Source organism: Gossypium arboreum, chromosome 1 (genome assembly GCF_025698485.1).
Source record: "Gossypium arboreum isolate Shixiya-1 chromosome 1, ASM2569848v2, whole genome shotgun sequence".
Lineage (NCBI taxonomy): Eukaryota > Viridiplantae > Streptophyta > Magnoliopsida > Malvales > Malvaceae > Gossypium > Gossypium arboreum.
The window spans coordinates 14,511,079-14,523,319 of NC_069070.1; the positions used below are offsets into that span (position 1 = coordinate 14,511,079).

The following is a 12,241-nucleotide window of genomic DNA, read 5'->3' on the forward strand; positions in this document are numbered from 1 at the left end:
TCCCACAAGCCAACTTGTTGCCCAAGAAAGCCTTGTAGCTTGCTTAGTTTTCAAGGAAACTTCTACCTTCTTATCTTGTTTGATTCTTAAATTCTAAATTTATCATCTAATTGTGGCTAGAGAATTTTCAAATTTGAATCCAAGAATCCAAGAACTCTGATCTGAAAATTACTATTGCCGGAAGTTACTTGAGTTGCAAGAAAGAGCCATAAACTTCAAGTTAAATGTTTGGACTCTTAAAGTTAAATCCCAAGCTTCAACGTCAAAAAGCCTGATCTCTCAAAAAAGCAAGTACTGTTTCAATATCAGTACTACTAACAATTGATATAACTACCATTTCATTTTCACAGTTAAATCCAATGCATATATGTAAGTAGAACACTTACTGAAGAGCTCAGTCCAAATAGATCCAGTTCTGCTACTTGCATACTCAATATGAATAAAGAAACATTGGTGTATAGAACTTGGAACATACACTACCAAGTACGCATCTTAAATATGAGAAGTTACCATGGTCAAGGATTTCTAGACCTCCACTCGCACACAAACTCCATAATTTATACAATCATACGTACATCATGTAGCAGGCTTCCGGCCTTCTCAGTTGAAATTCACTGGAAAGTGGTTTCACTTGTTTTTCTATTTGTCGTTGGACTGGACGGATCACCTGCTAGACTTAGATGCAACGGTCCTCAGGACTGTGGAAACACCATCCACGAATTTTGTTCGGAAAAGAACGTTGGCGTTATTAAACATGCCCTCTTTCAGTGAAACAACAATAAACTGCAAGATCAATAACTAATTAGGCCCACAATACATAAGAATTTGTTTAGGGCTTATATATTTTTTACACCTCTATAATCCAATGCAAAGTTGGCCAGCATAGCATGCATCCAAAACCCATTGTCATTACCTATAACTTAACACGATTATGTATCCGCTACTCCCTAATAAAAACCACCACGCATTTTTCATCGGACATCCATGTTGATATAGTTTCATAAACAAATAAAAAACTAATGACTGTCGACTCCTAGACTTATTATAGTCTCTGTAGCCAAGGCAACCTTAGCATCGGGAAATCAGAGTTACAATCAGTCGATGCAAAAAATGATTGCCTTACTGAGAGAGTTAATGATCATAAAACATACTTTCATCCATGTTTTAGTTTCACAATTCAGTGTTCGTTATCAACAGAGCCAACTGCAGATATATTTTAAGGCATCAAATGAGTGCGCAATTTATAATTGTAGAATTTTCTTTTAGAGTTTTATAATTCTAGAAACTAGAATTTCCAGGAAGGGAGGGGAATAACAAAGACTCATCAAACCTGGGAGTGCGGAAAGTGAGCCTTAATCATTCTCCCTATATTCTGAGTGTGGCTTAGATCTAGTGCAGCATCAACCTGTTCCAACCATTCCCATAAAGCGGTTAATCACTTTGAGTGTCATTTAATGAACAATAATTTACTGAAAACAAAACAAAAGGTACGATATGAAAAGGCAAAACAAGAAAAATACAATTTCAGGAGAATAAACAGCTTATGGTTGTGCAAGTTTGCATATTCAAGCGTTTTGAGATGCAAAATTAAAATCCATTGATCAAATAAAAGATTCAGAAATTACTTCAAAGTCCAGCTTGTCTAAACAATCTTTCAAATATCAGGCTACAATTGCGTATTTTCTTGTTTCATGCTACTGTGCTATTTGTAATAATCTAAAGCATAGCATAATTACCAGAAACTTTGTATGGATCTGGCAGAGGGTCAATATGAAGATGCCACTAGGAAATCTCAATAAGACCAACTAAAAGGAGTAGAAAAAGTATGACTTCTAAATCATATCAGAACTCAGAAGTAATCAAATTGAAGTACTTCAATGAATCCGCTTTCATAAAAAAATGAAGTCACTTAATTTGGGATGAATGCAGATGGTTGTGTGGGCAGTAAAGTCAAATCGGAAGAAAAATAAAAAAGCATACTTCGTCAAGTATATAAAGTGGAGCCGGTTTAAACAGCAGCAGAGCCAAGATTAGTGAAAGTGCAAGTAGAGACCGTTGACCTCCACTCAACTCAGACAAGGACTGTTTCCAAACACCACCAAATGCAACACGGACCTCAAGACCATCTAAGAAGCTGCAGCCTTCTGGTGGTTCGAGCTTTGCCATAGTTCCCGGCAACAGCGTAGAAAAGATGGACCCAAAATCACTGAAGAAAAGTGCATTACAAAGGACGAAGCAAGATAAGTCTTTTAGAAACCCCAAAATCAAAAGAACCATCATAGAGATCAACAAAACATCTGAAAAATGAGATTCCGACACCAAGTAAAAGCAGAAAGAAACCGAACATATCAGAGAGCAATGCTTACTGGTTAACTTTGACCCAAGTGACCTTTAGTGTTTCTTTCTTCTTCTCATCTAGCTCTTCAATTGTCTTCTTAATTTTAGATTTGTCGTTCTAGGCAGAGAAACAATAGGATAAGGAAGAGTGAAATGCTAAAAAAACCCGTTAATAGAGATTGAGAGCAGCCAACCTCCACAGTGTTTTTCTTCGACATCAAATCATTATACTCATCTTCAGCTTTCTCAAACATCGCCATCACTTTCTTATTTACTCTTTTTTCAAGGCTTCATGAATGGGGAGCACAAAATGATAATCCAATCAAACCAAGTGAGCAATCCATTCTCATAATAGCAGAAGATGATAAGTATTAAACTGTTCTCGACTAAATGAACATGAAATATTTGCAAACAGAACTGGTCTAATTCTGCATACCTTGATTGTTCAGTTTGAAGCTTGTCAAGTTCTTCCCTTGCTTTATGAGGATCACGGGATGCAAAATCATAATCTGTCCCACTTCTGCCAAAAAGTTGCCTTTCAGTAGCAATCCAGGCATGCTTCTCAATCAGTTTGTCTACTTTCGTGGAGCAATCTTTCTGCTCCATCTCCATTTGCTTTACCTAAACAAAAAAAGCAAAGTTATATTTAAATGCCTCAAGTGTCAGGACACCTACATGGCTGACCAAATAAAATTACCTCATTTTCCAACTTTTTCCTCTCAAGCTTCACGTTGCTAAGCTTATGCTGAAGTTTTTGTTGCTGCTTAAGAATACTGCTAATTTCAGAATCACACTCCTTCATCTTTAAACGAGCAGAATCCAACTTAGATTGCAACTGGTCATGATTTTTTTTTAGGGAATCAACCTGCACCACAGAAAGAGGAAATGAATTTTATACCATAGAATAAAACAAGACTGAAAACAAAATCAGCAAATACCTTGGCCACTTGTTCCTGCATTTCCACATTGAGATTGTTAATTTGCGCTCTCAAAAAAGTCAATTGATTCTCTAAAGATGATTGTTCTTGTATGAATGCCTCCCGTTCCATGACAAGTTTCTCTTTTTCATTTATATGCCCCTAAAAATACACAAAGCAAGCTTCATAAATGAATGAGCCAACATTATCTGGGCAGAAAAGTAAACCAAAAAACTTGAAGCTCTAGGGAGGACGAACATTTATCAATTACAAAAAAGGACAGTAGGCCTTCCACCCCCTCTAAAAGAAAAAAGGATTTTGGGTACTAGAAGTAAATGATCATGGAAATGGAGAAAAGAAAGATTGGTAGTGTCAATAACTGTAACCACATTACTGAAAGTCCAAAAATATCTACACAAATTTACCATAACCTCTTTCTACCTCAGATATGAAGCTAAAATATAACAGCATCGCATAAAAAGTTCAAAATAATTTGAACCTTTGTTTCCTCGAAATGGTTACGGGAAGAACAAAAAGAAAAGTATTAAGATTTTACCTTGAGATCCTTTGAAGCTGACTGCATTTTAGCTTTTGTGGCCTTAATCTTCCTCTCCAAGTCTTTAAGTCTGCCCTCTCTATTATTATCATTATCCCTAATTGATTTTTCAAGTTCTGAAACTGTACTAACAAGTTTTTCATACAAAATCTGCTTTTCTTTAACAGTTGATCTTGCTAGTTCAAGTTCTTGCTCGATGCTCTTTACCATTTCTGCAAGCTACTTGCAACCAAAAATAAGGAGAAATTAAACCAATCACTCCCAAAAGCATCAGGATGTTGAATTAAATGAGTTGAACTGATTGGTTAAAAAACAAAAAAGAGAAGTGCAAAACCTTATGATGCTCATTTTTCTCTGCCCTGTTTTGAAACAAGGAAAGGTCATGCATTTTAAGTTCTAACTGTGCTTTAAGGTCCGTGAACTTTTTCTGAAGAGGCAGAAGGTCTGCAATCTACAAGATCAAAAACTGAAGGTAATACAAAATAAAATACAATGGAAAGCTGATTTATTGCGTTATCATTCAATTAGCAATTTTTTTATCTAGCCCTCACAATCATATTTGGGAAAGAGAAGAAGCTGTTAAAGTAATACCTTTGCTTCAACTTCTGATAACTTCTTCTGGTGCACTGCAAGTTTTGATTCAGCCTCTGCCAAATCATGAAGTCGCCTTAGAAGATCACCACCACCCCTGTGGAAAATTATATCAATTTTTAATTAATACATATATACAAACTACTTGGAAAAAGTAGTGTTCGACAAAGAAGTTAAAAGGAGAAATTATTCGTTTATCAATTTAATTGCTCCCCGCCAACCCACTCCAAAAGCAAAATGAAACGATTAGTTTCAAAAAGAAGAAGATGGAGAGATAGAAAGAATAAATCATATGCGTTCTACGAGAACCAAAAATCTTGGAATGCTTGTAGCCTACTTATTTACCTGCGGCTTCCACCAGTTAAGAGACCACTAGGTTGAAATATATCACCTTCAAGGGTGACACTAGGAGTACGAATGTCCCGATTAAAAGCAACCTACAAAAGATTTGTTGAGTTGAAAAGAAAAACCATAACTGAATTCACAGTACATGTAGTCCAGAGGCGACGGAGGATGAAGGCAAACTTTCGACGTAAGTTACGGCCAAAAAAGAATAAAAGAAGTGAAGTGTTTTACATTGTTCAAAGAACAAATAGTTGGACACATTCATATAGACATACCTCCTTTGCAGCTTCAGTGGTTCTACAAACAAAAGTGCCACCAAATACATATTCCATAGCACTCTGCAATATCATTCAAAACTTTCAGAACAAGACAACATTGAACAAAAAAAATTTACCAACAATTTTCTTTGACTGCGTATAGAGGTTCAAAGTATATAGCTCAGCTCATCTAGAAATTGTCAATAGACATCATGCAGCATAAGGGTAGAGCCTCTTCAAAGCATACCTCCAATTCCTTATCAAAGCCAACCAAAGAAAGTGCCAGCTTTGCATTCTCCTTGCCAACCTACAAATATATTATATAATGTGAAATCAAAACATAGAAAGGGACGGATTTGAAAATATAGTAATAGATTTAAAAGAACGACGATGACTAACCAATCTAGTAGCAGACTGCTGAACCCTAGGGTGAACATTATTTGGTTGGATTTTGTTTAAAGGTATAATTGTTACTCTTCTTCGTAGTTCACCATTCTGAAGCAGCTGCTTTCCTGTATTTTCACTGTCAACGACCAAATTAAATAACTTTCCACCTGCAGTAACCTACAAGTTGATTTGAAGGGTTACCATAAAATTCAATGGTAATCAACAAAAGAAAAATATCATTCACATGCTGTCAACCTCTAAGGCTGTCATTGCTGAGCTATCCTTCACTTTTATTAGTTTTGCAACCACTCCTTTCACCTTTGTCCGGTCAAAATTTTTCACAGGATCACGATAATTGAACTGAACATTTGCTAACTGCGCTGAATGATCCCGTACTTCATCTTTCAGCTTCTGGATGAGCTCCAACTCAGATGCACGGTCCTAGAAAAGTATGTCCATTAAAAAAGATTTAGCCAAAAGAAAATTCAGACAGTTCGCCAATAAGGGAGAGGAGTGGAACCTTTTGCAATGCTTCCATCTGGCCTTCTTTGTATGGAAGATTTTCCAACTCAATTTCAACTTTTTCCAAACCTTTTCTCCTAGAATTAAGCTCATTCTCCACATCAACTGCTTCTGCACGCTTTGACTTTAATTGGCGTGTTTTCTCTCCTAGCTCCTTTTCACAGTGGCTAATTTTTGTTTTCAGCTGCTTCAATTCTGTTTCAGCAGTCCCAACAGCAACTTTGGCATCTCCTAGTTGATCCTCTAGACATTTCTCTTCATTTCCACTGCTCTTGCCAGCTAGGACAGCCTGCCATGTTCATTACACAAACTTCCTCAAAACATTTGGTTTACAAATGAATGCAAGAAATAAAATGCTTATAAAATTATAATTAGAAAAACAATGACATAGCAAGTGTTTACCTGGTGTTCCTTTTCAAGATCTTCCAAACTCTTAGAAAGATCCTCAAATCTCTTGTTCAGATCAGCTGCTCCTTGTTCAGACTTTTGCAATGCAATAGCTTTACCTTCAATAGACTGCTTTAAATCTTCAATGTTGTGAATGATCTGGGAACACTAAATGTTAAAATCAATCTTTTATGTGAAAATAGGAACAAAACACTAGAAAGCAGATAAAAACGAAACAAATTCAAGAGAAAATAAAACAGATTTTCTCTATGTTAGATAATTAAAATGCTTGAGCCGATTCCAAAGAAACAGCAGAGCTAGGGGCCAGAAATCTATAACCTTTTCAGCATTCTCTTTCTCTCCCTTGAGAGTATCCTCTTTACTCTCCAGCACAGACACTTCCTGCACTAGAGATTTAGATAGTGAATCTACTTCATCAGACAAGGTTTTAACTTCTCCACCCATAGTAGCTTCCTTTTGAGCAGTCAACTTCGATATATTTGTCTCCATATCCTGAATTTCCACCTTTGTTCTTTCTGCATCATTATCAATTTCAGTTATCTTTGCCTTTACCCTTTCCACTTCACCAACCGCACTATCTCTAATCGTCTCTGCTTGAACATACTCATAAGCAACACAAAACCTTTTAAGTCGATCCAGCTCCGCATTCCCATTAGCCCATTGCATATACTGCATCCGTTCTTTTCTTAACTTCTCCAAAGCAGGCAGTATTTCTTGATCAAGAAGCTTATTTATCTCATCTACCTTACTCTGTTTCTTCTCGAGTGTTTTCAATGCGAACTCTTTCTTTGTTTCATACATTCTTGTTCCAGCAGCCTCTTCAAGCATTGATAAAATCTCAGGAGGTTTCATATTTAAAACCTTGGTGATGCGACCTTGCATTATCAGAAAATGCGGATTATTAACATTAAGTTGAACCGAATGGAAAAGGTTCTGTACTTGGCTTGGCTGCGCAAGTTTTCCATTGATCAAATATTTGTTCCTCCCACCAACTACAATCTGCAGAGGTTTCAAATATATTTTCAATTAAAAAAAAAAGATAAGAGTTCCATGAAATCATATAAATTAAAACTAAAGAAACGGGAAATCTTGCAAGAATAATTCAAATTGAAATAAAATTATAACTGAAATAAGGGGGGGGGGGGGGGGGTTTATTCGTGACCTACTTGTCGAGTTACTGTAATCTCAGAGTGATCCGCATAACCAAGTGGACTCCGAGATCTATCGGAGTTGTCGAAAATAATGGAGACAGTTGCCTTAGTAATTCCAGCTTGGCCTTGCTTGTAAACGAGCTCTTGAAGATTGGCAGCTCGAACTTGCTGCAAATTGGTGATACCTAGGACAAAGCAAATCGAGTCCAAAATGTTGGATTTCCCCGACCCGTTTAAACCCGTAATGGCATTGAAGAAGGGATCGAAACCAGGGACGACGGTCCTCGTGGCGTAGGATTTGAACCCTTCCAAACATATTTCCTTGATGTACATTGCGCCTCAATTGCGGGACTCGGAGAAGGAAAATCCTATAATTTGAAAGGACAAGAGAAATGGAGAGAAATCGCATGGGATTGTGAAGAAAATAAGTAGAGATATTGCAATTAGCTTTACCTGGGTTGCCCTTTGGAGGTCTTCAGATGAAAAAAGCGAGTGAGTTACAAATGAAGGTTTAGCAGAAAAGTAAGAAATGGGAAGGCTTTGAGGTCATTTTAAATTCTGAAATTTTGAGAAACTGAAGAAAGAGCGGGAAATACAGATGTCAGAATTGTTTTAAAAATATAAATATATCGCGGAGGAGGATGCCCTAGGCCCTCTTATCACTTCTTTCACGCCCCAACTACAGGGCCTCAACACCCACCCTACTTTTTAGGTTTTACTTCCCAAATTCATTTACAATCCAACTCAAAAAATCGATTTCTTTTGGTTTATTCTGTTTCTTGGTTTAATCAACTTTCGTGTTTGACTTAATTCATTCCGTTTTCAGTTTAACCCTAACACACAAAACCAAAAGTTCATAACCTTACGTATCCAAACTCAAATATCTATTAAAACTCTTAAAAGTCTAGACCCATTAAAATTTAAAACCCAATACCCGTTAATATTTAAAACCCAAATTCATAATTTGAATTTTTTATGATATTCATTTTAATTTTTATTATTTAATATATATAAAAAACCTAAATTGATTCAATACCATCCATCCCGTCCGAATTGAAGTGCCAACTCTACCTTAGTCCATCCTTTCCTTGCAGGTCCAACGAAAGTTCATAACCCAACACTCAGTCTTCCAACAATCCAGATCCGTTTCAAGAAGACGCAAACACACAAGACATGACAGATTTTGACAATCAACATTACTAAAACAATGCCTAATATATATGTATCCTACTGAGGCTAAAATTTTGACACTTACCCGACATAATACTTTCTGTTCTATTTATATATGCACAAATTAATACAACATGGAAAGCGAAATTCAATATACACGAATTGCTATGCTTGGTTTATACATCTTTCATCATCAGTAAATACAACTTAAAAAATCATAAACTTTAGCACTTGATATAAAATCTCTAAAATCTTACTGCTACATGTTATGGTTGGTTGAAATGTTGATGCTGGTTTTGCATGGACATGGCTTAGACTGCAAATCTCCAGGTACCACTTCAATGGGGTGATAGCAATTGACAAAAAATCATGAAGGATTATGTACAATGAAACAACTAAAAATGAAGTAACGGCATCTCTGTATATATATAGCAAATCAAATGCCTCGCTGATTAGGGAATTATCTCTCAGTGTCAATAGATGTACCATGAGAAGAGTATGGAAAAGTTCTTCTGAAGACTAACCAATTCTACAGAGAAACAAGGCATGAATATTTAAATAAAATCCCTCCAACACAAAAATCATTCAACAATATGCGCCATTTTTTACTAAGAATGCCGGAACTTAGAGAGCTTGCATCTCCAAGTTTGTGCTAGTCCCAGAGGGTGGTGGTGTGGAATCCTGGTTTTCATTATTGGCGGTCATCTCTTGAACAGGAGGAGGGTTGACAACAGTCATTGGCATGACAAAGTCATCTGATAGCCGTCCCTTCATCTCTCTATGCTCCTGGCATAAAGCACACCAGTGCATGCAGCAATGCACCATGCAAGGATCACAGGGTGAATTCTGCAATTAACAAATACAAGTCAGAAAATGTTAAAAGTAGAAGCTCTTACTCCCATCTGTTTTTGGGCAAACTTACTACTGGATACCGGTACAAATTAATAGACATATTGAAAATTCAAATGTCAGCAACTAAAACTCAGGCATGGATATCAAATTAATTTGAATATGAACCAACATCATTCTCCACAGTCCGTGCCAAAAGACACAACAGGCTAGTGAATTAGTAATCTTGGTAAGAGACAAAGAGTAATTACTAATCAATACTAAATTACAATTGATAATATTCAGAAACAAAAGGTTTCAAGACGTTCAAATTGTTAGATAGAACTCTAAGTCAAATCTTTTTTCTTCTTCAAATTTACTTCTATGGATATAAGCTAATTCGCTGATCATAAAAACCATGTTTAGTTTAGTTGGACCAAGTAATACTCTATTTTATGATAGTACACGTGCTTATTTGATAAAATACTGTGCCACTTTGGAACTACTTAAACTGGATAGTCTATATTTAGAAGGTTGTGCTTGTTTTGCATTAATAATAAGTGCATATGGGCAACGAAAGATTAGATACTACCTTGAGATGATACTTTTTCTGTAAGGATTGCCGAGAAAGGCCAGTATATATTCCACACATCCACCAAGCAAACAACAAACCCTCGTAAATGAGAAATGTTGTCTTCGGCTCAATACCATGGACAAAAGCTGTTGCAACTGCCAATGCAATGCCACCTTCAACACAAATAGCATGACAAATGCATGGTGTAGTCCAGGGCGTATCATCTCTCAAGCTCTCAATATTACGCCCAAATAGAACACATGGACAAAATAGTCCCGTCCAGCCTGCAGCACAAATCAATATGCTAATGTAAATCACAATAGCTTTAATGAAGGATAATAGCATAGAAGTGTCCTAGGATAAACTATTTTATTACAGCAGCTTCCTTATAAAAGTTTTCTCCCTCTGTTACACTCGTATAAAACATGCTTACAATCATCAAGCAATCGGAAAATGAGTCTGTTAACATACATAAAAATTTGTTTATTGATTCAAGTATGTAAACATTCTTACACAATTAATTAGACTTTCTCAACAAATAACAAGGGCAAAGTCATTGTTTGACAAAGTAAAGACATATGAACTTACAACTTTCTGTATCTTCAGCACAGCCAAAAATTCCAGTTGTCCAAGGTTCAACAGCAGGAGGTTCAAAATTTTCAGGTAAAGGCTGTCCACATTCATTGCACTTTCGGACATGCAACTAAGAAACAATCCAAAAGATAAGACAATATCCCAATGTGCATCTCCCAACAAGAAAAAAAAAAGCTTTCTTTTTTTTTTTGGGGGGGGGGGGGGAGGGTCCTAAGCTGTATCATACTATGTTATATAAATTAATAACTATTATCAACCCTTACAAGTTCATAATTTTCTTGAGGAACAAGATCTAAGCGATAATTACTCCATTACTATCTAATTGGCGAGTGAAGCTCATAAAAAATAGAAAATATAAATAAAGGAAACCCTTAATTATTACAAATAAAAAAAAGTTTAGCACTTCTTAGACACAAATAAAAGCTTTAATCCTAAATCACTCAATTAGTGGAAGATTTGGTCCTAAATTCAGCAATCAGCCAGATAAGTTTGTAAAAGATCTACTGACTAAATTATGCTTCCTATACACACCAAGAAAAACCATTAAAACGTTTGACAAACATTTTAGAATCGGTCTTCCAAACAGATCTGAGTGTCCCCAAAACAACGCTTCCAACGGTTGATAGGTCATGCGCAAATTTGGTGGATTTCAAACAAATCTTTACCCCGATTTTCAAACTGGTTTCCAGACTATAATTATCAACCTAAAAAAATAGCTATACCATCCTCTCATATCACCAAAGTGAGCATTCAGTAAATAACTAAAGAAAGTGACATGGTAAAGCAATTTCAAAATTCTAAGCAACAAGGTTCTCTATATACAATTCAAAAAAAAAAAGAAGAAAAGAATAAAATCGTCTTGAGAGAGAGAGAGACCTGAGGAACATCAATGGGCTGATTAAGTTCACCAGGTTGGATATCCTCTAAAGGTACCTGATCTTTTGTCAGCTTAACGTATCTGGATTGCGCGTCCGCCATCTGATCCAAAAGCAAACAAGAAAAAAATTATTAAATTGAAAAAGAAAGAGGAGGCGTACGTACATAGCCGAGTCTTCAAAGTCTTACAACCTCCGAAATGTAGGAGATCTAGGGAGATGGGGGAATTATCAAAATCTCCGAAGGAGTGATTCGGTTTATAAGAAATAAATGGTTAAAGGGTCAACTACAATTTCGTCTCTTCTCCAAGTTTAACTTACGTCTCTCGAGTCTCTCGGTGTCTACAGTTTCGTCTATTAGACTATGCCAATATTAGCGCCCGCACGCACCCGGCGCCAATGACCAACCTAACCCTTCCCCTGGACTTCGTTAAGAACCGGGTTCGGACCAGACTGACGTTACGTGTTGAAAGCGAAAGCTCCCACGTGTCAATTTCACAGATTGACTACTTACTAATTTGGATACCTATCGGACTGATTATATTATTTATATATCAATGAAAATAATATTTACTCATTTTTATTTTTTATAATGATTTTTAATTAGATATTAGTTTAAACTTTTTTTAAAATTAAAATGTTTACATAAATAATATATAAAAACTTAAATTTTGTTCTAAATATAATTATATTTATAATATTTTAAATAAATTTTATATAATTTTTAAA

General features: G+C 36.0%; 2 protein-coding genes across 2 annotated transcripts; both read right to left on the minus strand.

Annotated features, from left to right (window-relative positions):
• Window positions 1–336: 336 nt before the first annotated feature.
• Window positions 337–8,308, minus strand: LOC108483663 (structural maintenance of chromosomes protein 2-1). The gene is made up of 21 exons (XM_017787179.2): window positions 7,925–8,308; window positions 7,487–7,839; window positions 6,639–7,319; window positions 6,315–6,458; window positions 5,911–6,201; window positions 5,646–5,831; window positions 5,403–5,567; window positions 5,251–5,310; window positions 5,022–5,084; window positions 4,747–4,838; window positions 4,402–4,498; window positions 4,145–4,261; window positions 3,811–4,029; window positions 3,276–3,416; window positions 3,035–3,202; window positions 2,774–2,958; window positions 2,532–2,625; window positions 2,367–2,455; window positions 1,981–2,206; window positions 1,331–1,405; window positions 337–783 (listed from the first exon to the last, which is right to left on the minus strand). The coding sequence occupies exons 2-21, from the start codon at window positions 7,802–7,804 to the stop codon at window positions 664–666; spliced, it is 3,531 nt and encodes a 1,176-aa protein (XP_017642668.1). The 5' UTR covers window positions 7,805–7,839; window positions 7,925–8,308; the 3' UTR covers window positions 337–663.
• Window positions 8,309–9,043: 735 nt separating this feature from the next.
• LOC108480391 (cell number regulator 6-like) lies at window positions 9,044–12,014 on the minus strand. Its single transcript, XM_017783376.2, has 5 exons — window positions 11,706–12,014; window positions 11,514–11,615; window positions 10,632–10,746; window positions 10,062–10,327; window positions 9,044–9,487 (listed from the first exon to the last, which is right to left on the minus strand). Exons 2-5 carry the CDS (start codon window positions 11,613–11,615, stop codon window positions 9,266–9,268), a joined length of 705 nt encoding a protein of 234 aa, XP_017638865.1. The 5' UTR covers window positions 11,706–12,014; the 3' UTR covers window positions 9,044–9,265.
• Between the last annotated feature and the right edge of the window lie 227 nt (window positions 12,015–12,241).